Source organism: Atractosteus spatula, chromosome 3, assembly GCF_055471065.1.
Source record: "Atractosteus spatula isolate fAtrSpa1 chromosome 3, fAtrSpa1.hap1, whole genome shotgun sequence".
Classification (NCBI taxonomy): domain Eukaryota; kingdom Metazoa; phylum Chordata; class Actinopteri; order Semionotiformes; family Lepisosteidae; genus Atractosteus; species Atractosteus spatula.
Genome location: NC_142708.1, coordinates 5840808 through 5868621, shown reverse-complemented (window position 1 = coordinate 5868621; position 27814 = coordinate 5840808). Strand labels below are relative to the sequence as shown.

Here is a 27814-nt window from a genome sequence, read left to right as displayed (position 1 = left end):
TCTGTTTTGTAAGGAATGCTCAAGATAATCAAAAATGATCAGATAAATTCCGAAGACAAAAGCAAGTGTACTGACAGATGTTCTTGACGGGGGTTTACCTCCTTTATTACCTAATGCTGACAAGAAAACAAATAACTGAGCTAGAGTGTACTGTGTGAACATCTGGTGAGATCTTCTATCACAAGGCCAGGCAGCTCAATTGTGAAAACGTGTAAGAAACGTGTTGCGGTTTTGTGATGTGAATTAACATTAATTAAAAGTTGTGTTTTTTTCCCCGAAGCTGACAGAACCCCAGGGCTCCAGATTTGGCAGGCTGTGCAGGCAGTGCTTTATCATCTCTTGCTGCTAACTCTTGACAGTTTGGCAAATCGCGGACGGTCATCAGATTACAGAGGCGGGCCGACAAGTTTTCCAGTTGGTATTGGGGGAAAGCACTGGGAAGTCCAGGAGCGCTGATAAAAAACAACTGAGTCTTGGCACCTACAGTACACAGAACTTGCATTTAAAAGAGCTTCCAGTTCTGGGCAATTTAAACACTTGAAACACAAAAGTTTTGATAAAAACCTGCTGTCTCATTCTGTGTAGGTCATGAAAGTTCTGCATCTCTTATGATGCTGCCACCAGCCTCTGTCTTGTTTCCTCCAGCCCCAAACATATATAATGCACAGTTCTGAAGGAGAATATATTTAATCTTGGTATTACAGATGACACAATGGCTTTCTGATGGGATTACAGCCTAAAGGATGAGTACGGGGCGATGTCATACAAGATGACTTCGCCAGAGCTGACTTGACAGTTGAACGTGCAGCTTACAGCTGTCACTTTAGTGTAGATGGCTAATAGATGCAGTTCAGTCTTCACCGCGAAATGATCCAAATTAAATCATTAGCATATTAACTACAGAAATTATAGAACGTTTCCCAGTGAAAGGGTGAGAATGTGGTGATTACATACAAACAAGGCTTGCACTCAGACAGACACTTGAAATTATTAAGATGATAAAGGGGGTAATGGGAACACGATCGGGAAGGCAGCAAAAGCTTTTGCCGAAAAACAAAAAAGGAAAATAAAAAAGGAAATGTGCAAAGCTCCACACACAGTAATTCCCAATTAAGAACAGGCAATCAGCCAGCATGCGAGACAGATGGAGCTAGTAAACATGTATTCCACTGTAAATGGTGAGTGCAGAAATCATAGGCTGCCTGTATTGACTTCACAGCTCTTCTGTAAATGCTCTGGTTTGACTAAAGCGGACTTTCAAAAACCTTACATCACCTACATTTTACATTTATGTCCAGCATCTGCTCTATGTTTAATTTTTTTTTTTATCTGGTGTTTAGTCATGTGTGACATTTCTATTACACACCCAGTCTCCAGGCTCCCAGCATCACCTCTGCACTGTTAGTCGTAGGGCTCTGGAGAGTCGAGAAGCTTTCTGCTCCTGTCTCCTGCTACCTGTCCATTTTCTAAGGCCACATCCCCTGGCAAGGGCAGGGGAAATGAGGGTCAACAAATTCAGACTTCGGCTCCCTTGTGCACCAGCCGCATAGCCAGAGATGCAGCAGGAGCGGCAACACTACAGTGACACAAGAGCCCTGGATTCAGAGCTGTAAGGAAAGAGTGAAATCCAAAAGGAATGAGTACTGGAAAACGTCCTCAGGTGGAGGTGTGAAGGCCAGTAAAGCAACTTCAAGAAAACCTGCATTCCCAGCCAGCTGTTTTCCCTCTATGTCTGATGTTATTTGTGACATTTGAGTTTCAATCTAAAAAGCAACAGCAATAAACATTACTGTGGAGCATCTCAAGAGTTACTTCAGCTCCAGTGTTCTAACACCATGGAGTCCACCTGTTTGGCTTGTAAGAAGTAGGATATATATAAGAATATACATATATATGAAAAAAGATGAAGGATATTATCAAACAATGACAATAACTCCATTGTCATTTCTGCAGAATTCAAAGTTCCAAGTTGTTTTTTTGCAGCCAGTGCACATGTTCATGACTCACCGTTCATTCTGAAGTCCACTGGAGTATACTTGGATCACTTCCTTCACGCTGTCAGTGTAGGACATTTGCCTAAGCCTCTGAATCTATCAGCAGTATTTTTTCTATAATGTGGTGATCAAAATTGTACACAATATTCCTTTGAGAATATTCTTCTGAGGTGTAACTAACTGCGTTACACAATTTTAACATAACTTCTTTTGATTTAAATTCTATGATTTTTAACTGCGTATCCTAGCATTTTGTTTGCCTTTTTAATTTCCCCCCACTTTGTCTAGAAGAATCTAAACGATGTGTCGACACAAACATGTACGTCTTTTTCTTTTTCTTAAGTAGCCACTTCTGGCTCAATGTTTCAACGTCTGTATTTTGTTGTGTTTTTACTATTTGCACACAATCCCGTGCTCTGCTCTGCACTGCACGGCCCTGTTGAAAATTTTATTTCAATCTTCTTGAATTTCATTTCCTGCTTCTACAATGGTGGCTCATCTTATTTTGGCATTATCTGCCAACTGGACTAGTTTGCTAACTATTCTGGAGCCCAGATCATTGATGGAAATTAAGAACAGCAATGGTCCTAGTACAGATCCCAGTGGTACTCCACTACTGCCATCACTCCAATTTGTTTGAGTATTCATCCATATTTAATTTATATATATTTATATATATATCACAAAGATATTCAAAATACCACATAAAACAAAAAAAGAGCCAACTGCCTAAACTGACATTGAGTGCACTAAGTGACAATACCTGTTATATAACTGAAACTCGGTAATGACAAGGTATTGAAACAGCAGGCAGGCTTTGCTTTCTACTATCTGTGATGTCCGTGCTGCAGCTCAGAATATTACGCTGCAGCCTCATGAATTTTTTATCCCTGCTCATCACAATCTGGGGGGGGGGGGGGGAACTGCCTCTTGACTGCTCAATCACATTGACCGTCATTTGCCAAAGCACAGTTCAACTGCCTTCTTTTCCTGCTGCGCTCCATTGTCTCCCTGCCATGTCAGCGCTGGCTCTCAGGGTGCTCACGCAGAGTGAGGTTCGGCGGGTGGCAGTCAGTGGCTTTCCGAGAGGACATCTGGACCATGAGGACATAAAGACTGTCTGGAACCGGAGGAGGCAAAGCACTCCCCTACTGCTTCTTTGCTTGCCGAGTGCTTGTGAGCCTCAGAGGACTGTTTATCCTTTCAAGAAGGCTGGTGGATCAGTGCCCAGCACAGAAAGTCTTCCAGAGCTCGGCGCTGCCACAGGGTCAGATCACTTCAGTACACATGCAGCACAAGGAGGGGGGACAAACAAACTGCTCAGCGGCACAAAAACTACAGGCTATTCAGAGGGGGCAGCACACGAAATATAATCCCAAGCTTTCAGGAAAGGGTGCGACAAAGACAGAAGTGGCAACTATTTTTCGTTTAGTTCTTTCCACATGGCTTCCAGAGCACCGGGCCCTTTTTTACTGAACAGTCTGGGTCTTCAGTCTACTTGACATACAAAATTGTTCAGACTCTTTGTTCAGAAAAGCCAACTCCCAGATCCCACGTAGACATAAGAGCAGAATATTCTGTAATGTGTTCATTCATGGATATTATTAAATAGACGTCCTTCATTGATTAAAAAATTATCCTGATCTTAAAAGTTGAACTTTCAGCTAAAAAGTTTTAAAAAACCCACAAGTTACAGTAGAGGGCAGTGTTGCACAAATTATCCTGCATAGCTCCAACAACAAAATCACTTTTATTTTGTTTGCAGCCACTGGCTCACAAAATAATACTCTTCAAATAAATTAATAAACTGAACAAAAATCCTTGTATTCAGGTAGAAATTTATGATTTAGGAGCTCACTATGCCTTCTTTTAATGTTAGCAACAAACAACAGTATCTTGAGAAGCTCCTGAATAGCAGTATTGAGCAAACAACTTTGGTTTTAGTATAAAACATTTTAACAGCAATCATTCCTTGCATGTGATACATTTAAATTACTCTTAAAATATATCATGAGCATAACTAAGAGCATGCTTTCCGACAAGAATTAAAAAAACAAGTAATGCAATCATAATTACAAATGCAAAAACCTTGGTACACATGTACTGTATAATGAGAATTATACAGCAGTTTAACATGTCAGAAAAATGTGAGAGAAAACAAAGCTGGCTTTAACGCACACTCTGCGTCTCTGAAAGATGTGTGCATGTGGTCTGTTCTGGTCTGTAACTGCTTTTGTGTCTCCTCTACCATGAGGCTGGGGTTTAAGAAAATAAAACTAAAAACTGTCAGAAAACAAAGCAGAAGACAAAGCTCTCGAAACCCCAGCAGAAAGCAGGGGTTTAGCCTGGTACAGGATCATGATCATGTCCCATTTTTACTTCTCTTTGTTCTTCATCCTAATTTTGCTAACAGAGTGCTTAAAGGTCATCAATGCACGCTCTCTGTCTCTCTCTGTGCTAATCTACCCGGTGAGCCGCTCCAGGGATCCTGAATGGAGAAGGGGCAGGGGTGGAAAGCCGGGCTCCACCTGGCCTGTCTGGGAGGGAGCCGAGCAAGGGGGCATGGTGACGAGAGAGAAGAATAAGCCAGATCCGGCAGCCCGCGTCTTATCCACCAGGACACCGGCTACAGCCATTCTCCAGGCAAAACTCCGGTGCACACAGCTGTAGGCAGGACCACACACCCCTACCGCTCCACGCAAAATGCCTTGCGTCAACAAAATTCTCCAAGACACGGGAAAGACACAATAGATATTATATTGAAGTGCTTCATCAGCTGATTTTCTGCTGTAAGTTAACGTCGGGGTCATTAGATATTAAGCGTGTAACAAATACCTGGAAGCTATGAAGTAAAACAGCAAAATGATTATGATGGAGTGTGTGTTTTTTTTTACTTTGGGGGGGAAACCAAACGCAGCATAAACAGAAGAGCTTGTCTAAAATGGGTTTAAAATTAAAGGAGGTTAATCGTTTACCTATTGCCCATCTACTGAAATTTTGATATGACAAAACATTTATTTACAAGTTAACTAAATTAGTTAATGGGTTAGATCAATTATTACTATGACCGCTCTGCTATTCCTGACCGCTACTGGGATGGGAGACCTTCAAGACAACACTTGGTTGTTGCTGTAGACGGTGTTAGTGAACCAGTAGGGGGCACTCTTCCCACTGTCAAGAATTTCCAAATGAATACCCCAGCATGGTGACTGTTGGCCCCCATGGTGACCCCAGCATGGTGACTGGGGACACCGTGCTGTAGAAAGTGCTGTTCTTTAGATAACATTTTAAACAGGCTACTTGGCTATTATAGATCCCATGACCCTTTTCAAAGGAGGAGGGGTGTTAACCCCAGTGTCCTGGTTAAAGTCTAATCTGCGTTTGTACGATCAGGTTTTCCTTTGGACGTTTCACCTTGATTCAAAAAGCAACCTCATTTTTCTCACAGTTCCTGGAAGTGGCTTCCTTTCTTCGTGTGAGATCCTGTGCGGATGACCCTTTTGAGATTTGTGTAAAACTGTTGCTCTGACTGACCACTATTCATCAACTGGTGGACAGTCTGTATTTGGGAATCAACAGGACTGACAGGTGCCGCTGCAGAAGGGTAGATATCTTGAAGGGAAGTGACAGTAGGAGCTCTGTGAGGCACTGGGGAAAGCACACAGTCTGCCAGAAATGGGGACAGCAGAGAGGACCAATGGCACCCTAGAGTCACACTACTTGGCTGCTCTGCAGCACTGGTCATTGCAAGCTATCATATATGTCACAACGATCGTGAGAGGGAGAGGCAGCTGTAGCCATCGATGTCGAGTGAGCGCAGGAGGGAACAGGTGGTTGTAGAGAGAGGCTTGTGGAGCCTGACTTGGAGGCAAGTTGCCTGCTTGCCCACTGAACAAAAGAGCTGCACAAAATCGATAACAGAGACAGGCGCTTACACTGAGGCCAAAGCACAGCTGGGTACTCAGGGTTTTATTAATTGTGTAAAAGAAGTGGTTCCTTCAGGTGAAACTATTTCAAGGTGATCTCACATGCGATTATGACCTACTGTATAACACACCGTGTCATGCAGGATCTGCCAGTGTGAGACGGGTGGGCTTTTTCTGTAATAACGTGGATGCTTTTTGCTGTGGCATGCTACCCCATCACTGCCTGTACAGACCAAGACTGCCTGAAATATTATTGATAGAGAGTGATTGGTATGCCTACAAATGATGTACGGTCAATTTAACTGCAGTTGCTACTTTGAAATCTAATCCACATTTTTTTTTTGGTCCGAGCTTAGTTACATTTAGTTTTTTCCTGATAGAAAGATGCAGGGCTGTGCTTTAATTTTAAAGCACACTGTGCTGCTACTAGCTTGTGATGTTACTGCCATGATCTACTGGAATAAACTGTTAAACTGTTACTGTGAACTTAGTTTGGAACCACGTCATGTAACAAAGTTAACTCTGCTTAATTTAATTTTTATTTTTTTTTAAATGTAATTTCTGCTCTAGTCAAATAAAAATGATAAATGCATGAAACAACAGTGCTTGACCCAAGCAGAGCCGAGAGAGTTAAAAGTCAGAGCAGTGTCCCAGGTGAGTTTGATTTGAACTCAATGACATTATACGCTTCACTGACTTCTGAACAACATTGCCTTTCTTACACTCCAAATGCATATGTGATGCTCACAGCCAAGGCAAAAACTAAAATAGGATTTCCACAGGTTTATTTTAGATCTCTCCTGAAAACCTATAGCGTAAGAGAAATGACTTTTGAAGAACTCTTTGTAAAAAAAAAATCTTAACAATCATACAGTGTTATCATATTATAACCCTTTAATGTAATAATAGGGAGGAAGAGGTGTCCACTATTGTTGAATGTCCATTAAATCACAAATAATGTTTTTTATCACATTATTCTATGAGAATATATATACTACACATGCTTTCTTGGTCTTAACAATTGTAATCACCACAGTCAATGACAATTGTTCCTGTGCCTTTTATATAATAAATAAACATGCTTTTTTTCATGTTGTAGATGTAAAATTAGCTAAAGCATACAAAACACAACACCAATTGTGAGCAACCGAATTTTATGTAGTGTGTATTTTTTCTTTGCTTCATTATTTCTGCATTAGCATTTTTATGACATGATTATTCTAAAATTATTTAAGTGTGTTTTTTCAAATGATTTTTTAAAATTAAAAAAGCATACAAAACGCAAACAACACCTATCGTAAGCAAGTCACCTGCCCCTATGTTGCAAGCTGGGTTACTTCGACAATAATGACCACCTCACTTTGCAAAGTTCACTTTCTTTTCTTGAACTGTGTTTGTGGTACAAATCATGGACAACCTGTGGAACTCTGAGAAAAACATACAACTTTCCTCTCAATACTAATTAAAAACAACACACTGAGTACATGTTCCATCTATACTGCTGCACCCTAATCCAGCTGCCCTACCCTACAGAGCGCCACTGATTTGCATTCATTTAGACCCAATTAAAGGTATGTTGTATAAAATACAGTATGTTACTTATAGTTTTATTATTTTTGCATTTTTACTGTGCCCATTGTTGCAGGGAAAGCCCAGTATTTCTAAATTTACAGAGAAAGTTCCCCTTCAACGGATTGTCCATTACATTCAATGAAGTCTGTTAAAACCAGGGGTCTACTATATTGAGTTCCTGTTGATCAACCCATGATGGAGGATTGTCTGCGCAGCTCCTCCACAGATGTGGGATATATTGTATTTTCCCGCACAGCTACACTCACAAGGGAACTCAAATTGACTGTGAGGTAGAGCAATTGATTTTTTTTTCCCCCATTTGAGAATCATACTGTTAGGCCAAATTCATTTTAAAATACTGCCAAGGAAGTCATAATCACCAAGAAATCTTCGGCAAAGTTGAAATATGTTTTCATTTAATCCTAATTCAGTTCATCAAGGGTCTGCTTTTCCCATCACTGTGTTGTGTACTGTTTTAGCTCGGTTTCCAACATGTTTAATTTTAAAGTCATTCATGGGGAATTGTTATCATCAAAAAGAATGCCAACCTCCGACTAGAATTGGATGGATTCAACTTTGTCTGTTTTGAGCTCCTGTGGTCTTCTAATTAAACCCAGAAGAAATGTTCTAATTTTGGGATGAGTTTCATTGTTATTAATAAGTTACTGAAGTCACACTTTTCTTAGTGGTGGTACACAGCCAGAAGCATATTAACTCCTTTATTGCTCCTTATCATTTACTCATTAATGACATTTATATAGCGGTGTGATTTATCAGACAATTCCTTGAAACACTTTCACCTCCTATATTTACTAAGCAGTAATTAGAGCATTGTAGTAATACAACTACTGTTGCAGTGGAGTTTTTCAAGTATTCCAAAAACCTTTCAATTTGACTTGCTTGCCCCAGAAATCTCAACGCATTAGCAAGAATTTCGCCTGCAAACGCCAGCCATTTTTTATTTTGGCTTCAAAACTGAGCTGCACACACAGCCTAAGCCGCTCATTCGCAAACCACAGCTCTCGAATACATGCCTCTCACATTTCCGCAGCAGCCAGTGAGCTAACTGGGTAACTAGGGTCTTCCCGCCCGGGTACGAGTGCTCACGTACCTCTCCTGGGCCCCTGGCTGCTCTGTTATCTCTCCCTTTTCACAAGCAACAGATGCAAAAGGTTACCCACTTGAAAAATAAATAAAGTGAACACGTGAGTAAAACATTGCACACCTCATGTTCCAGAGCCAGACTCTCACACAGTGACTTCACCAACACATTTAAAAAAAACAATCTGTGGCTCCAGTTACTTGCCTTCAAATTCAGACTTCAAACTAGGCTACAGAGAATACATTGGCATGTTACGTAAACATCAAAAGGTAAAAAAGCCTGCTTACTGAGTTCTCGGGAGCCTATAATGTATTTATTTTGCAATTCCGACAATTTTAACAAAATTCCAGGCACCGACACCAGAAACGTGCCCTGGAAGACTCTGGGAGAAGGGGACTCGCATTCCGTATGATTCAATGATACAACCTGCGCTTATCACGAGCAACAAAGGGGAAAACAGCCGGATTTCTATTCTTTCCAAGCCCGGTACCTTGTGCCTAAAAACCACAGGGTTATGAAAACATCACAGAGCGCTGACAGAGTTACAGGTGTGATTATCCGCTCATTAGCAGGCGGATACCAAGTGAAGCCACACGTAAAAACATCAGCTCTGAAAAGAAAACCAGGTGAACTGTCATCACACACAAAATTCACGATTTTATCTGGCAATGACAAAAAAAAGGCACTCTGTAGATCTGTAGAAATATTCCAATTCTCTATAAAAATCTATAGGTTATTTTCCCAGCCATTAAAAGCACACTTCAGTCTGGGCCTAAAAATCCCAATTTCAAAAGTCAAATACGCAACAATGCCGCAGTGCACTAAACTGGGTAGCTTGCGACATGTGAAAAACCCGGAACACTGCATTTCTTCTTCCTTCTTTTTAAATTTAGCAGGGAATTAACCTGTACTGGTCCCTCAGCAGCTTGTCCGCAGAGGCAGCTCCTTCCTCAAACCTCCCGCTGTCTGAAGTGGCCTAATGACCCCTGGGCACAAAGCTGATCTTGGGTTTTTTTGAGGCTCCATATAAAACACAGACGGGCACCATCATTCTGAGTGTTGATTTTATTCATTTACTACCCATAAGATGTGTAGGAATGCACAAAAACATTTACCGACAGAAGGCATGAATACCACCTGATGCCGAAACGAAGAATTCAGTCACAATACACTCCGAAAAGCCTTCAAAACACGCCAGCATTTTATCCTGATTCCACTGGTAACATGGGATGACATGAAATAATAAAATGCCTCAAGAACCTATTACAAATGCCTGAAAATGATGGAATCCCTTAAAATCTTAAAAGACAAAGGCAATTTTCTTGTCTGTTAGCACACATTAGTTTCCCAGCACTGCTATGTGATAACCCGTGAGTGGCAAGCAAGAAGGGGCCAAATTCCATCTCTGATACTTCGCTTCCTAGCCTCCATTTTCATCCCGCTCCATGACACAGACACAAACAGCAGTGTGTTGAGACAACACAGACATATGAACAGCAGTGTTCAGGTGACACAGACACAAACAGCAGTGTGTTGAGACGACACAGACACACGAACAGCAGTGTTCAGGTGACACAGACACAAACAGCAGTGTGTTGAGGGGACATAGAAACAGCAGTGTGTTGAGGTGACACAGACACACAAACAGCAGTGTGTTCAGGTGACACAGACACATGAACAGCAGTGTGTTGAGATGACACAGACACACAAACAGCAGTGTGTTCAGGTGACACAGACACACAAACAGCAGTGTGTTGAGGTGACACAGACACACAAACAGCAGTGTGTTCAGGTGACACAGACACATGAACAGCAGTGTGTTGAGATGACACAGACACACAAACAGCAGTGTGTTCAGGTGACACAGACACACAAACAGCAGTGTGTTCAGATGACACAGACACACAAACAGCAGTGTGTTCATGTGATACAGACACACAAACAGCAATGTGTTCAGGTGACAGACACAGACAGCAGTGTGTTCAGATGACACAGACACACAAACAGCAGTGTGTTCAGGTGACACAGACACACAAACAGCAGTGTATTCAGGTGACACAGACACAAACAGCAGTGTGTTGAGGTGACACAGACACACAAACAGCGGTGTGTTCAGGTGACACAGACACACAAACAGCGGTGTGTTCAGGTGACACAGACACACAAAGAGCAGTGTGTTCAGGTGACACAGACACACAAAGAGCAGTGTGTTCAGGTGACACAGGCACACAAACAGCAGTGTGTTCAGGTGACACAGGCACACAAGAACCCCTCTTGCCTCCTTCTGCAGTAACTAACACCCCCCTTCCTCCTCCTTCCCCCAGCTCTGAAGCTCGCCGTGGCCGAGCTGGGCAGAGTGAGCAGGCAAGAGGCTCCAGCAGATGCCCTCACATCTTTACCGTACCTGAAAGAATCCCGGAGGAACCGGTCCCACTGGCATCCCGTCTCCTGGAGGCATGTTTCCAAGGACCGGACTGGGAGCCGCGGCAGCACTCTGAGAAGGACACAGAGGAGCAACAAGGTCTGTCAACAGATACCAAGAGCATCACATGAAACGCTATGCGCCTGCCTCTCTGTCCATCTTGTTTCACTTGGAGGAAGGCGTGGGGCTATACGGCCACATGGTTAAGACTAATAGACAGGGATCCCATAAAACTGAGCTTGATGCTCTGATAGAATCACTCCATGCACTAGAGGATGGCAAAATGTGATGGGCTGAAAGGCCTGTTCTTGTCATAGAACGATCTTTTGTTCTAATCTATTTATATCCACTAGAAGGAACCCAGCGGTCTCTGTCTGTTCAAGCTCAGTCAGACTCCCAGACTGACAATATTCTGGCATGGAGTGTCAGTTCATCTGCTGCTGTAGTCTGGGTCTTAGGAGTAATGTTGATTAGACAGGCATAAGAGAAAATTAAAAACGTGAAAACATTAAGATGAAGAAGTACAGTGAAGCGAAAATACAAGAGCATGATTTTTTATTATGCAAAATCAATTATAGGCTAGTATTTTCTGCCAGCAAAGTCATGGGATTTCCTTAAAAATTAAAAATCTTTCAGTTTTAATGAAGGTATGTCAGAGATTCTGGTTGCACAGATCAATTCTAGGCTCTGATACAGACTAAAACTGTTCTGCGTCGGAAAAAAATGAAAATATAAAAAGGTAATTGGACACCTTTTTCATTAAGCAAGTTGACGTTGTCTGTTTTTGATCTGTTTTTTTTTGTCTTTTTTTGAAGAGAGTTAAAAATGACATATGGCCCCGAAGCACAGGAAAACTCTGATCTGTCCTGCAGCTCTAGACCATTCCCAAACCAGAAACCGAAGCCAGCCTTCCACCAAGCACAGAAGACACAGGCTGGAGAGGTGATCTCCAGCTGGTTACTCAGAGAACAGGCTGCTGGTGGTCTCAACACAAGACCCTGAAGGGGATAAATGGGAAAGAAACCCCCCAGCCCTGGTTTCTTTCAGGAATCAGCTTGGAACCTCACTGACACCTCTCCCAGCTCACCGTACTGACATTGAGGTGGAATCTCAACCAAAATTCAACACAACACATGAACAGAGTGAAAATGAGTCCTCAACCTCGCCGTATGTTTGACAGGGTGTAAACAGGGCCTCCTTCACGAAACAGCGGAATATGATCCTCAAATCAATTACCCACTAACCACCATCATCCAGGTGGGGCTGCACACTGGTGGTGGTGGAGGGGATCCCCTGTAAAGCGCTTTGAGTGGAGTGTCAGGTCAGAAAGTGCGAATGGCCTCCTGTCATTCTTAACCTTTCCTCCAGTACAAAAAAGTGAAATATTCACATATCGAATTAAAGACAAAATTGAAATCTTCATGCAAGCTCTCTTCTAGCCCAGAATTCCTGATGCATGGGGACTGCAAACAGTGAGAGTGATCTGCTCACAGCCCATGCAGACATTAATTTGGAGGAATGCTTTGTTACACCTGAAGGCTGTCTCTTCCTGTTGATCTGGTCCTGTTGACGATCTCTCTGGTTGCCTTGCCTGACATTTAAAGGCCCCCACATTAACAGTGACAAACACAATAACTTTTCGCTCCGACTCCAAGGAAACACTTAGCTTTCACCGTGTGTTTTCCATACAGCTGTCGAGGAAGGGCCTAGTTTCACACAGCTCCGGCTCACAGCCTGACTCCTGTCAGTCTCCGACCCCTGCAATCTGGAGATTAATCCCTTACTCTCTCCCTCTTCATCCTGTTCCCTTTGTCTCTCTCTCTCTCTGTGGCGTACCACAGAACCTGCCAAGCTGCTTATTAGCACTCTTCCCATCTCCGAAGCCCTGTCAGCAGTCTTTCTACGAAGTGCTGTCGAACTGATGCAATCATACTGGGGTGCACTGCCTGCTAATAACCAGGCCTGAAGACTGGAATGAACTACTGTCTCAACCAAGGGCTTCTCCAGCTAACTGGCTACACTATCTGGGCGCTGCAAGTGCTGTAAACCCTAAAGTAGGTTTTATTAAAAGGACTTCGCTTTAACGGTCTTCAGATTTGACGGACAAAATCTGCTTGAAGGGGAGTTATGTCTACAAAATCTGAAATACTGGACTTTACCCGCAATTACGGACACGAAAAATGCAAAAATAATAAAACGATAAGTAGCATCGTTCTTGTACAACACACCTTTAAAGAGGTCCCCGCAAACAACAGATGAAGTACAGGGCAACTGGTACAGGGCCAGGCTCTTTAAAAAAACTCTGTGAAATGCACAAATAATGAAACAAAGTAAAAATAAATACTACATACAGTAAATATAAAATTCAGGAAAATCAGTGGTGCACTATAGGGGTAAGTTAATTGCTTAAGAAGAGTGTTTTGGTATTATTTAGTGAGTTTTGTATAGTATATTTATGCTACATAAAATAAAGAGCTTGTATGTTTACGATAAAAAGGGCACAGGAACAATTTTAATTGGCAGTGTTGAATGCAATTGTTACATAAAGTCAAATGATCCTAAAAGCATAAATATTGTATATATATATATCTCATATAATAGTGTTTTGGGGCTGAAAAATGTCATTAGTGATTTTTAATGGATATTCAGCAATAACATACACCTCTTCCCCCCATTAATTTGTTAAACTGAGGGTTTACTGTAATTAAATTCACAAAGATCGTTCAATTAAACATGGGACACACTTCCTCAAACACTTCAGATGAAACTCCAAGCCATTAAACACCCAGTCAGAAAATTAACGTTTTAAATCGACCCATGGAAGACCAAACCTCAACACCTCATATACTGCAGGAATGAGAGTAAAATAACTCCAAAAACATTTAACTGTTACAGGCAGCCAGACTCAGAAGTCCCCATTGATCTCTGTTGAATGTACCCATCCATATACAGCAGGTTGTCAAATACTGTTTTACACATGGTGTGCATACATGGTTTAATTAGATCCATTAAATTATCTTTTTTTAACCTTTTTTCAAGGATGATCCGTGATATACATTTACAGAATCATGATTCTTCTACAGCGAATCAAGAGGTGGTTGAAAAACCAGATTTTATTTATTTGTGGTAAAACTCAAAACGGCAGTTTTTTTTTTTTCATTCATGCAAATGATAAGTCCGCAGAGCGGACGCACTGACTGTGGCAAAGATATACATTTTTTTTTTTGTGGAATCCCGTTCACATCTGGCTCATCTTTGACCTTTGTGATCGGGTGGGCCTGGCAGGACCTGCTCCCGTTCGTTTTAGCGAATCCAAACCTTTGCAGAAATCGTCACATGGATAATCAAGGACCGAAACTCCTGAGGGCCGCCTCCAGCAAAGGAACTCCCCCAAGCACATGCGGATCGCGGATTCAAGCCTGGGTCATGTCACGTCACGTCACGTCACTAGCTGGCCGTGCCTGCCAGTCCCCAGATTACAGCACACAACTGGTCAAGGGCTGGCGGAGACTAGTATTTCAAGGTGAAAAAACGATGAAGGGAAAGTAACCGCAGATTTTCATTCCTTTCGTCAGGAAGCTGCTCTCTTCAAAACACTTCAATCAGATCCTTTAACGGCAGTGCTCACACAATAAAACCCAGCAGTCCATCAAATGCTTGTGAGTGCAGGCGGAAGAGTACCACCAACGCGGCACATCTCTGCCTCCCATCAATCCATCACTCACGCCATAAACATTTTCCCTCTCTCTCCTTCCCCACTTTTGTGGTGTTGACCCAAAGCAGGAGGGAAAAAAGTTCCACACCTCGCGGGGAGATAGCGGACTAGAGGAGTATGCAGTGTTTCTCCGATATTTCTTGTTGTTTTTTTTTCTTTCAGCTGTCCGATAAAAGCTTTTATACACCTCAACCTGAATAAAAGTAATTTGTGAGGTCCTAATTAGATTTGAACTGGCTAGCGAGCCCCTTACCTACATCAATTACAGATTTCCATTATGAATCTGATTATTGGCACCAGGGACGTCCCATCTCCAACTGCCGCCAAGCATCTCCTCACTACTCACTATCCCAGAATGCACATCATCTGCCCCTGCCTCAAACAAAACTGCTGCTATCCCAGAATGCACCGGATCTGCCCCTGCCTCACTCTGGACTGCTGCTTCTTCCACCCCAATAGTATATTGAATTTCTATTCATTTACATCGCTCCACTTTTTGACATGACCAAATGCAATATTGCTTTTCTAGGTGTAGTCCTTGTAAAAAGGCCTTGGATGCAAGCTTCAGTTTTTATGCTGGGATTGCTTTGTTCTAACATCAGAAAAACATTTTAAAACTGCCAACAAAAACGAATCCACACAAATGAATCCGTAACTGTCCCAATTCATTACGTGTTCGTTGGCATAACGAGCTGGGACGCACATTCCTTTCCCATTCTTGCAGAAGCCCCAGTCTAGAAAAAAACGAGGGGCAGCTCCCATCCGCAGTCTGCACAACAGCAGCTTAGTAATGATCTCTGTGACTTCCACCTCTGCATCCTAAGACACCGAAGACACCCGCGTCTCCGCGTGCTTTTCATTGTTTATTTGGGGAAGGACAGATTTAGTCACTCTGAGACGCTTCCTGGTGCGGTTTGCCAAACCCAGTCTCCCTGACAATGGCCAGGGCTGAAGGCCGATCAAGCCTTTCAAAGAGCAGTGCTATAAATAGCCCATTTCATGGCGAGGAATGGACACGTTGAGTCAGTGAGCAGGGCAGGGGGAGGCAATCCACTCTTCATCTCCAACAATAAATCCAGCGAGGAGAGAGGTGGGCACACTGCCCATTCTGCACATTTAAACCACATTGCCATGCAGCCATCAGACCAGTGTGGTACTGTACCTGCGCTTTAGACCGTGAACTTGTTCAAATATACAGAGGCGAAAGAAATAATATAGAAGCTGCAGGGCTGGGATGCTGTCAATTGTATTCAAAACCATCACAGAAACAAGAGTCGTAACAATAATGAAACATTTTCCAAAAAACACCTATCAATACAGATGTTTGCCTGTTCGGTGGGGGTAATTTTTCTCCGAAAGATGCAGCGCTCTTGTTAAGTACAGCAGTTCCAGACGGAGCTGTGACACTGTTCCCTATCAAATCTGCCTGCAGCCTCACTCCCCAGCACTTCTGTTGCTCCTGTGAAAAGCTGCAATGATATTCAAAGCAAGGCGAACAGTGACAGCACACCCCTCCCTCCCATTTCCCCCGAGACCGAGCCTGCTTCGGTCTGCTGCCTGAACAACTACAAATACCCACTGCAATCTTTTTTTTTTCCCTGCTGCTCCTCCAGATCACATCTCAGCAGAATTACACTGATGATCTTCTGCACACAGCTCTGCCCAAAGAGGCTTCATGCACTCAGCACAAAAGCAGCTCTGAAATACTGCGATATCTTTTCAAGTTTCATCTGGCTGGCTTTTTAGGTCGGAGCAGCAGACTGAAATCAGAGCAACGGAGCAGAGTCCACTCAAACTGCCATCTGTCTCTGCTTACTCTTCCTTCCTCTGTCCTTCACTCCTAGAGCCCCCTGAAACGAGGACGCTCTGCTGGTCTAACGTAGGACTGGTGTGCTGTTTACCTGCAGCCCCATGAATTCCCTCTGTGCTGAGGCTCCGTGCTGTGACCAGTGAAACTGCTGTACATGCCTTTCCTTTTTTCTTAATTTTGACAAATCGAAAATGTTTTAGTTAATAAAAATAGACTCAGAAGCAAAACTGTAACCAGCACACTAACAGTGGCTTAAAGTAACCTGCATTTTTGTGTCCTGAAGTTGCTGTCACTGGACACGTCATGGCATTTCAGATACCTGCGCTACATCCAAAAGCTGTTTCTGAGACGAGCGTGTTGCTAAGCAAAGTCCCAAGCATGGCAGAATTCAGTGTGGAATACTGAAAAGAAACAAAATACTAAATAAAGACCTAACAAAATACTTAGACTTACAAAATGGTACGTGAATGATCATTTTCAATCTTGTAATTCCATGCCAAATGTACCAGGCACCACTGTAACATAGCAGAGAGGTAGTTATTATTATTCTTCAAGGGTGAAATGCACAATTCAAAAGGGGAAACACAGCAGCAATTCCAGCTGCTGTCTTCTTTGGCTATACTTTCCAAAGGCAAATTATTTTTTTGAGCTTGGATACAGTTTTCAACCAAAGCAGCTGTTTTGGAAACACACTGAAGCAGTCAAATGCAATTTCAAAACTAATATACCAAAGACTTTCCCTGCAACAAGAAGCCTACTTTTGATTTTCAGAAACTCTTTCATCCCTTGAACACAGTGAGTACAGAGCCTAAGAGACTCTGGTGCAGTCTTTTAACCTCAAACACTACTTCAGTCTCTTAAGACTTCTCAACAAAAGGCAGCTTTATTCCCTGCTCTGCTGTCTGACCAATGTGAAAACTATGTTGTCTCTGATTTGCTTCAGCTGCACAATCAAGGGTGACCTCTGACACATCTTTATCCTTGTAAATAAAAGAACGGGTACGTCCTCTGATCCTCTGCTGAACTCTTCCAAGCTGGTGGACATGGTACTCTAACAATAACACTGCAAAAAATAGAACCTGAACTAAAGAATAGATCTACTGTATATATTCATCTCCTTTTAAAGAAACGGCATCATGATCCCATCTGAAGTGCACTGTCACCAAGCCTCCACATTCAGTTCGCATACTGTGCACTGAAGTCGCATGCTTTGTTTTGAGAGTTGTTTGGCAAAATGGTTACAGGTTGCTCAATGCAATACCTAAAATGCCATCTGACAAATCCCTAACAAACTTCTCCTGGTTTAGAAACAACACTGGAAATCCTGACACTTCAATAAAGTACTTGAAAATAGCTAGCAGCAAAAAAAAAAAGAATAATTAACATAATCATCCCCCAATATAACTGTTCTTTTTATTAGCAAGGAAAACAAAGTCACCAGATCAGGTTAAGAAATTAATTAGCGTTTTTTTTAATCAATAAATGACTACTTGTGTAATTAGAGGAAAGGAAAAAAATACAATGGTATAATTTTTCCAACCCAGAAAAAACGCAGTGGAAACCGGGTGCTAAAGTATATTCGGGATGGCACTGTCAGAGAACTCCAGCTAATCAAGAATTCGGTAGTTTCAAAATCAGGTCTTATCACAAAAAGAAGCAAAGAGTGGTAACAAATGTTTCAACATCTGCACAACAGTGAAGACAGATGTTTTTGATATTTTTCTAGGATATTTATTGCTACATGATCATAATGTCAAGCCAAGTAACACTTTTTCAGGGAAGGGAACTGGAGGCACATTGACTTGCTAATGTCATTCTGGCACAACTTTCCCATGACCAGAAATCTTCGTGTGCTCTTCAAAACATTCAGGATTCTCAATTGTTGAAACTTGGAAGCCGAAAATCGTCAAATTCAGGAAAAAGTGTTCACACGGTATTTCCACCTTTTCTGCTCAGTGTAATATCGACTGTAACAAGTAATACGTCACACCCGAAGAAGGCTCCATAGCCGAAACGTTGTGTTTTCTTTCAGCATGGAATAAACGTATTACTTGTTCCTATACAGCCTACGCATGCTGACGCAGCTCCCCACCTGTAATATACACTGTACATATCCACTGCTGTAGAAGTCGTGGCTATCTTGCACTGCGCTGCTCTGCTCTTCTCAATACTGTATGTTTCAACGATTACTGAATGAATTCTACACTGATTTTCTACTGTACTTCTAGTCATCCTGTTTTGAACTAAGTTAATCCTGAGAGAGGCTGGCACAGTGGGGCAGTGTTTGGCATTGCGGCCTCAGAGCACTGAGGCCCTGGGCTCAATCCTGGACCTGAGGTGCTATCTGCATGGAGTTTGCGTGTTCTCCCTGTGTTCGTGTGGGTTTCCTCCCATAGCCCCGAGACATACTGTTTAGGTTAATTGGCTTCTGGGACAACTGGACTTGGTGTCTGTGTTTGTGTCCGAATAATAATAATAATAATAATAATAATAATAATAATAATAATAATAAAGACTAATTACTTACACTTATACAGTGCTTTTCTGGACACTCCACTCAAAGCACTTTACAGGTAATGGGGACTCCCCTCCATGCAGCCCCACCTGGATGATGTGATGGCAGCCATAGTGCGCCAGCCCACCCCCCGCACACCAGCTCTCAGTGGGGAGGAGAGCGGAGTGATGAAGCCAGTTCAGAGATGGGGATTATTAGGAGGCCATGACTGGTAAGGGCCAATGGGAAATTTGGCCAGGACACCGGGGTTACACCCCTTCTCTTTTCGAGAAATGACCACAGAGAGTCAGGACCTCTGTTTTTTGTCTCTTCCGATGGATGGCGACTTTTTACAGTACAGTATCCCCGTCACTACAGTATACTGGGGCATTAGGACCCATATAGACCACAGGGTGAGCGCCCCCTGCTGCCCCCACTAACACCTCTTCCAGCGGCATCCTTAGTTTTTCCCCAGGAGGTCTCCCATCCAGGTTTCCCAGGCTCACACCTGCTGAGCTCCAGTGGGCTGCCAGCTGTGAGCTGCAGGGTGACATGGCTGCTGTATGTGCTCTGCGGTGGACAGGCATCCTGTCCAGGGTACCCGTGCTTTATACCCACTTTCTAACGCTGCTCTGCTTGGCATTGCCTACCTACAGGGAGGTCCGAGGTCAGCCCCATGCAATCCGCACAGACAGGCAGCTGCTGCCGCCGCCACAGCCAGCCCGGCCTCAGCACCCCGTGGCCACCTTCCTCCCCGCGCGCCAGTGTAAACGGCTGTTTCTGCAGCGGGGTGGCGGCTCGCATTATTCCCCTGCGCCCCCACCTGCTTCTCGCCGCTCTCTGCTGATCACAGCACCGCGCCCGAGGAGCCCCTGCGCTCGTGTGTAAGTGTGCGTTCTGCTCTGTACATTTTTCTGGCAGGCTTTAACAAGCGCTGTCCATCAACGTCTCCCCCAATTATCGTATCCCCGGCCTCCTTCTCCTTATATAGCAGCTCGGATGACACCAGTGGAAACTTCCCGCAGTCTGCAGGTTTATTATATTAAGTATCGCTATAGCAGCACAAAGTCTTCCTGCCTTCACTCGGCGAGGTGTGTGTCTGTCACAGGTGCAGTACTGCAGTACTCATGGCATTTACGAAATTTGGAGGCTGCCCGTAAACCTGACCACAACTCACTTCTGTTGCTGCTTCCCTTACAATTATCCCCTGTACCAGATCTTGATAAGACAAAGATCCAGGTAAAGAATCCATTAAACTGCTCGTCTGCCTTAAATACACAGTACAAACACCAGCCTCTGCTGGGAAGGTACTGAAGGTGTGAACCTTATCATCTGATCACTGCTGAAAGAAAACCTAGCACCTTTTGGCAAACATATTTGTTCTCTGAATCATTTAACACATTACATTCCAAGGAATGAAATTACCTACCGATGAGTAAGAAAGCCGGCTCAGGGTTTCTGCACCCCTTTCTTCTGCTGTCCCATTACACTGTTATCACAACAAGCTCCCCCTGTTACAAAGCTGTGCCTTGCGGCTCTGAAGTGCACTCAGGTTACTCCTAGCACCAGCAAGTGGGTATCACTGGCACTGGCACACAATCTCAAAGCAAAGAAAGTCTTGCTGTTTAGATCTTACACCTGATTCTACCTTTCATATTTCCACGAATGTACGCAAATTCACTCCCCTTTTTTCAGCTTGCTGACTCGATGGGAATAAATACACCATGCTCTAGACCAGCTGGCTTTCGCACACTGAAAGAAAAATAAAACTATACACTCTCGCTCCTACAAAACAATCCTTTTGCCATGGAAAGTTAGGACATTCTTGGATTCTAGGAGGATTCTTTTCTCACTGATCTAGTTGTTAAATGTCTAATCAGATCTGCGGATGATTTGGGCCAAAAAAGGAAAAAAAAAAATAGATCAACTTGTACACATCACAATGAAGACAGAACACTGCTAATCCTCTGCGTTAAACTTGAAATGAAGTTGCACATAAATGACTAGCATGAGACTTGTGTAAAGCAAGGTGCCAATACTGTATTTCTGTTATGGCCTGTTACTTAGTTTACTTTAATATTAAACCTAATAGTTTATCGATTATGGCAACATCCCTGTTGGTGGCCTGTCTGGGGGTATTATACTCACGTAAAACAATTAATGCTGAACATCACAGCAAGCTTCTCCCTTCACTGTCTATCTATATGATTCTCTTTGGTAGTGAGTGGGTTTCTAATTAGTAGCAATTAATGAAATTAATTAGCCACAGCAGAAAACCTAATCATGCATTTGAGTGACAAGAATAGAATGCCATCATGCCTGTGGTACAGCTTGTAAAACTCATTAATCCGACCACACATTTATGATACCTGGAGCTCCGCTGTGAGCTGGCTGATCTTGAAGAAAATGCTACAGCAGGTACAGAATAAGTGGCCCACTGACTTATGATCAGAAAATATCAAGCTTTTATGGATATCTGCCTCTTTTATATCTGTTACTACAGAGACCATTATTATCATCTCTGATGATTATCATCATCATTTTACTCGTTAAAGCAGAATGAACTACAGTGCAATTTAATTAGGAAGAACACATCTATTTTTGGCAATTCTTCATCTTATTTGAGAAGCCTGATACTGTACGTATTTGGAAGGGACAGACCCTTTACCAAGAAGTTCATTGCTAATGCTCCGATTGAACGGTGTATTCACATTTCAAAACACCTTAACTAGTTAAACATCACTATCACAACCCAAGCAACTGTTTCTTTATAGTGGAGACACTATTGAACTCCTGAACTTTCAAGACCAAATCAGTCATACTCACACTGCTGTTTGGAATGAAGCTGTCCCCAGGAGACACAAACAGGCATAATTACACTCCCGTCTCATTATAAAGACTCTTAATAAAATGCCATCAGAATTCTAAGTCATACATTGTCTAGACTCTGGGATAGAAACTGACAAATTGAAATGTGAGGTCAGCCAGGATAAATACAATAGAAAGCACACTGACTTACCAAAGTACAAGTAAAAACTTATTTAAGGTTTGTTTAAGGCCCTGCTTACTGCTGGCTTCATCAGTAGTCATTTTCACTCCGAAACTGAAAGGAGAAAGTACTACGAATGCACTGTAAATTTACAAAAATGGCTACAGGCCACATGCTGGAGGTTAACACACATGAATGAAAAATACATCAGCAGAAAACTAAAATAGAAATCTAAAATAATGTGCTTTATACAAGTTCAGCAAACAGCTGAAAAGACACAGCCTGACATTTTCGTGTTATACATTTTCTTCCACCTACTGTATGTAATTTTTTACATAGACTAAAGATCGAAGTCTTGCAGAAAACTGTCCATGGATAAGTGATATTATAACTGTATATTTAATATTTGGTAGATGGGTTATGCTTGCAAATCAGTCAACATTTAAAATTAAACTTGATTTATTCTTGATTTATAAAAATAATGTTCATCAACACCAGACAAGACTACAATGACATCGAAACGGTGGACATGTGGAACAGTGCGTGCGTGCGTGTGCGTGCGTGTGTGTGCATGCGTGCGTGCGTGAGATCCAGTATGCAGACTGATGGAGACTCTTACAGGATGCCCAGGTTGCAGACATCCCCGACAAGAAAAGCTGCCCGGCCACAGGCAAGGTGGATCTGTCTGTCAAACTGGTGTCAAAAGTTTGAAATAAATGACATCACATGTGTGTGGCCTTGTGAAGACTTCTACAGCTGCCACATACAGGCCAGATAGGCTAGAGTCAATGGAGAGACTGAACATGTGGATGAAAGACTGAAGCCAAAAAGGGTGGCTTAGGATTCTGGAGCAAACAGGATGGGGTGCACTTGGGCCAGAGAGGCATAAACGTATGTGGGATGGCTGAAGGGTATTTAACCTAGGAAACTGAGGGACAGGGAGCCATCTCTGGTGGGATCAGGGGAACCAAGAGCAACATTAGGAAAAAACTTTTAAAAAATAAGTTCATTCTTAAATCCTTACATCTTAATGCTAAAAGCATAAGGAATAAACAGGGCTATTGCATTAATAGAAAAAGACGACAAAATGGGAATATAGTAACAATCCTCTAGACTCACTTGAGTTTTTTATGGTCCAATGACAATGTTATTGTTATTATTCTACTGTACGTCCATATATGGATAGAACAAATAAGTGCCAAGGACAACACCTATATGAACCATTAAGATATTATTTAATGGAAAACATTATCTAAAACCTAATTATACAAGGCTTGAACAAAAACATTACCAGTTGAAACTTTGCAGGATTCTTGAGTAATTTTATTATATTTATTAGACTTCCCACAACAATTCACTTAAATGTTACAACCACATGAATGAGTCAAACACAACTATTAAAACGCACATATTCCCATTTTCTTTCACACCCCTTAAACCACACTGTGACTTCAGCCTTTAAGAGGCAAAAACAATTATAAAACTACCTAACCTCAGTTGAAAAACGTTAAAGTATAAAGAATACTTAAAGAAAATAGCAAACTGAAATCACTGCACCGGCACAGCACTGGAAACAGTCACGACATATACAAGTATTGGACAGATAATAGATACAGGAACACCAATGTAAAGTCACTTAATGGGGTGTTGAGCCACCATGTGTGGCTAATTTGGTTTGGATGAGCTGTGCCATAGTGCCTAACGGTGTCTGGAAATCTGCAGCAAGGATGTGGCACCATTCCTCCATGAGAGAGCCAGTCACCTCACGCCTGGTTGACAGAGGTGGAAAAATGCTGTCTGGGGCCTTGTTCCAGAACATCCCATGGACGCTCAACTGTATACAGATCTGGTGACTGATGAGGTAATAACATATTAATTTGTCATGCTCCACAAACGACGGAGGGACCTCACGTGGGCTGTGGATGGGGGCCACTGTCATCCAGGAGGAAACCCCTCACAGCAGAAAAGAACTGCAGCAACATGGGGTGAAGATGAAGAGCCACCAGAGCCCTGCCCTGCTGGAGCCAGGCACTCCGGGCTGTGGAGGTCTTTAGGTTGGCACCACATGTGCACTCATCTGTATGACAGGAACATGGAGAAGGATGATTCATCTGACCGGATCACATTCTCCGCTGCTCGGTAACCCACTGCCTGTTCTCTTCGCACACTGGACTCGCAAACATGCACCGTCAGGTTTGTGCCCTCCAGCTATACGATGGTCTCCTCTGTGCCTCTGTGCTCTGCAGAGCTCTCAGCGGACTGTTTTTGATGAAACTGGCTGCTCGCGCCCCAGCCTGAAATCTGCAGGCCACTGATCCGCAGCGGCTTGGCTGTTTCACCTCACACCTCGAATGGAGGCACAGATTTCACGATTCCGCTCTTACGCCCACTGTCGCCCTCTGCTGTCGATGTCCTGCCCACAGATTTCCACGCTGACGTCACCTTAGACACCACAGCTCTAGGAACATCAGCAAGTTGCGCTGTCTTGTTCACTGAAGCTCCTGCCAAACACGCCCCAGTAATCACCCCTGTTCCCAAGTCACAGTCTCCTCTTGCAAACCAAACATAATTATAGGCAACCAGCACTGTCCAGCATTTTCATACACGATCCAGTTCGTACAGGGATCCCCTTTGCTTACTTAATGCTTGAACAATACCTGTATGGAAGCCCTGGCTTTCAATATGCTTGGTTTCCATCACTGACCCAGACTTTTGTCCTTTACCTACACTACTGTAGATATTAACTGCTGAAAATGTTCATTCACGCAATGAGTATTTTTCTTATTTGCCCAGATATGTAATTTTTTAATTTACATTTAAAAATGTACATGATTCAACACAGAGCACAGCATGGTGAGTGGGGAATAAGCTGGTTCAGCATACAATGTTTGTGCAAAAAGGACAGAAAATATTTTTTTTAAGAAGGTCAATCAATAACCATTTCAGCTTTGTGTTCAGTAAGGTTAGAGGACAATCTTTTCTCTGGTTTCAAGGCCATGGTTACAGGAAATTCAAATGACAGTGCTCAGGAAGGAAGTTAACAACCCCCTCCCTCCCTCCTCCAAATGCCATTAGACTACTTCCTGAATAAGTTAGGAGACAGAGCGCTCAGAGGAAGCCTAGAAAATGTAAGTTCCACTTGGCCAAACATGCACTCATGTACTGTCCCTATTGCTGCATTAGAGAGAGAGAAAAGATACAAAAGTTTACTGTTTAAATCGCTCTCACCAAAAAGTAACACATTACTTTACATTAACCAATTAGTAGCCTCCACCACCAAAAGGCAGTAAAACGTTTTCTTGTCACCAACAATAAACACACTTACACCAAACAATCACATAGTATGTGAAGCATTAAAGCAGATCAGACAGATTGAGAACAAAGGTCCACCTGGAGGCTGAAATTCGAGCAATGCACTCCAGTGTTGCAGGGCTGATGGCCTGTATTATCCTGCTCGTCGCACTGCACGCTGCATTATGACAACACTGGGACCTGTCTGGCATCTCTGAACTTGACGCTCTCAGAAAGGGGAGAGGATGCCCTCTCTGTAAGGTACTCGGAGCTGCCACTGGCCATGAAAAGGCACTCTAGCAAATAAAGATTAATTGACTGTTTTTGTGCCTGCAGTCAGCTAGTGTAAGAAGTGTGCTTAAAGGAATACAATCCCCTAACAAGCCTCTTAGCTCAAGACCTCCCTCCTTTCAAGCCACGCACACCCAGACTGCCTGCCACAGTGCCACTCCAGCCGCAGCGCTGGATGGCTTTAAGAGTGGACAAATGTCCGCGGGGGGCTAATTCAAGACTAACCAGATCACGCTGCGCGATAACAGTGCTAAATTTGCCGAGGAAAAAAAAAGAAACAAATCTATTAAGGGCCGGACTGTTTCATCTTAGGCATGTCATTCAGAGACAGACGGGCCATTAACCATGTTTCAGTTAATAAAGAACAAACAGACAAATCTGTCTGTTCCTTCAGCGTCTGTCTCTAGGAATTTTCAGGTCGTAAAAAAAAAAACTGGTAAATGAAGTACTGCAATGAAGGGTAGTATTTATAGGGTTAAAAGGCAATGTTGTTGCTGAAGCTGGATAAGCAGACAGAGGAGTCTGTTAACTGGTTAAAGTGTTGCAGATGCAGCAGGAACGGTTTTCTGGATTTCACAGCAGTCCTCTCTACGCCCTCAGTGCACAACAGAGTGGCCTGGTGTCAGCTTGCCGAGAGGAAGCAATAAATCACTGGCACGTAACAGGTTAAAACCCTTGCCCCCTTTCTGAGGTTTCGGGCTGCTTCTATTTCTATTTTCTTAAAAGCTTTCCTTGTTTGCTGTGCTGTGCTGCTGATTGAGAGGCGTTGCAGCAGGAGGATGGGCTGGGTAAGGTCTAGTCACTTCCCCCTGCCTGGCAGACGCTAATCAAAGATTTTGAAAAAAAAAGAAGTGCCAAGGACCAGACACCAGACTCCTAGACCTGCTGCTACTCTACAAGCTCTGAAATGCATGGATGTGCACTCCCAGCCAAAACCAACAGCCTGAGGCTATGAGTACTTGCGAACCCGCGCCACAGTGCGTTTCTGAACAATGGGGCAACTATTACCATGGAGAGGATACTCCCACTAAATTTAACTCCAGTCTAGACTGGCTCAGATCCAGCGCTAGCAGACAATTCAGACCACATTTTGTTTATCATGCACGGAGAACAGTTAAACCCTTAACCGCCACCGAGGCTAGGCTTTACGAGCCAGCGCTTTCATTTCATTGTGTAGATTTCTAATGGATTTATCACTGACACAAAGTGTTAACACTACAGTAATGCGTGTGCAAACCCCTGACCCCTAATCCAGCAAATACGAACGAATTAAGGGCTTCAATTCATTTAATGCATTTAAGAGGTTTTACTTTTTTCTATAAACAGTAGTGGTTCTTTATGCACTGAACAGGTCAGGCATACCAAATGGGAAAAATTCACCTTGTCTTTTCAAATCCAAAGGGGGAGCGCTCCCATGGAAAGAACCGGGAGCGCTGGAAACCGGAGCGATGTCGGAGAAATCCCACTGATGAAGTACATTTTCTGAACTTTCAGCAAAGAGAAAAGACCCCCGTTATACAGAACACGCCTTTCAACATTCTCTAATTATGGAGAACATTTCCCTTTGTAACCCAGCGTCTGCCAGTCACTTACTCCTGCGGGTGAACCACTTGCACAATAAACTCTCTCATTATCATCAAAAAGGTCATGGAGTGAAACTTCAGTACCTGCAATGAAAAACTAATTATGCGTTCAATTTTTTTTTTTGGACGGCGACTTTCGCGTCTGTCTGCCTTTGTTCATCTCCCTGCAGCGCTCAGTACTGCCGTTTCAGGTTTCGCCGGAGTGACGAAGGGAGGCTCCTGAAGGCCCTCCGGTGTTGGGCCGCGTAGAGTTTTTAAAAGCACCAAATACTTGAATGAAAGCCAAAGGCAGGACATGGCCAGAACCAAGACAGAAAGACAAAGGGGAGCCACCGACACCAGCATCCAAAGTAGCCAGTTAGCTACTCGTTTTCTAACAGTGGGCAACTCCGTTCTCAGTGGGCTTTCCAGTCCAAGACAGGGACCAAGGCATGCGAAAGGCGTGCACAAGTCCATTTCCACTTCCAAGCATTGTTCTCAAGCATTTCTTCTATCTTCAAACTAAAACAAGTATAAAAAAAATGAAGAAAAGCAACAAACAAATTTCAGAGCTGCTGACTACTCTGTCACAGTTTCTGCAGTGATGAAATCCAGCTTAACCTATTTCCATAAGAACCATCCCTGC

The 27814-nt window shown here is 43.0% G+C and overlaps 1 protein-coding gene across 2 annotated transcripts in view; it reads right to left on the bottom strand.

The window, feature by feature from the left end:
- Positions 1-27814, bottom strand: part of LOC148837298 (single-stranded DNA-binding protein 2) — a 155525-nt gene that overhangs the window by 41896 nt on the left and 85815 nt on the right. For both annotated transcript variants that reach the window (XM_088910264.1, XM_088910265.1), the window contains exon 5: positions 10999-11088. In XM_088910264.1, the coding sequence (XP_088766390.1) occupies positions 10999-11088 (90 nt within the window). The remainder of the gene's footprint in view (positions 1-10998; positions 11089-27814) is intronic.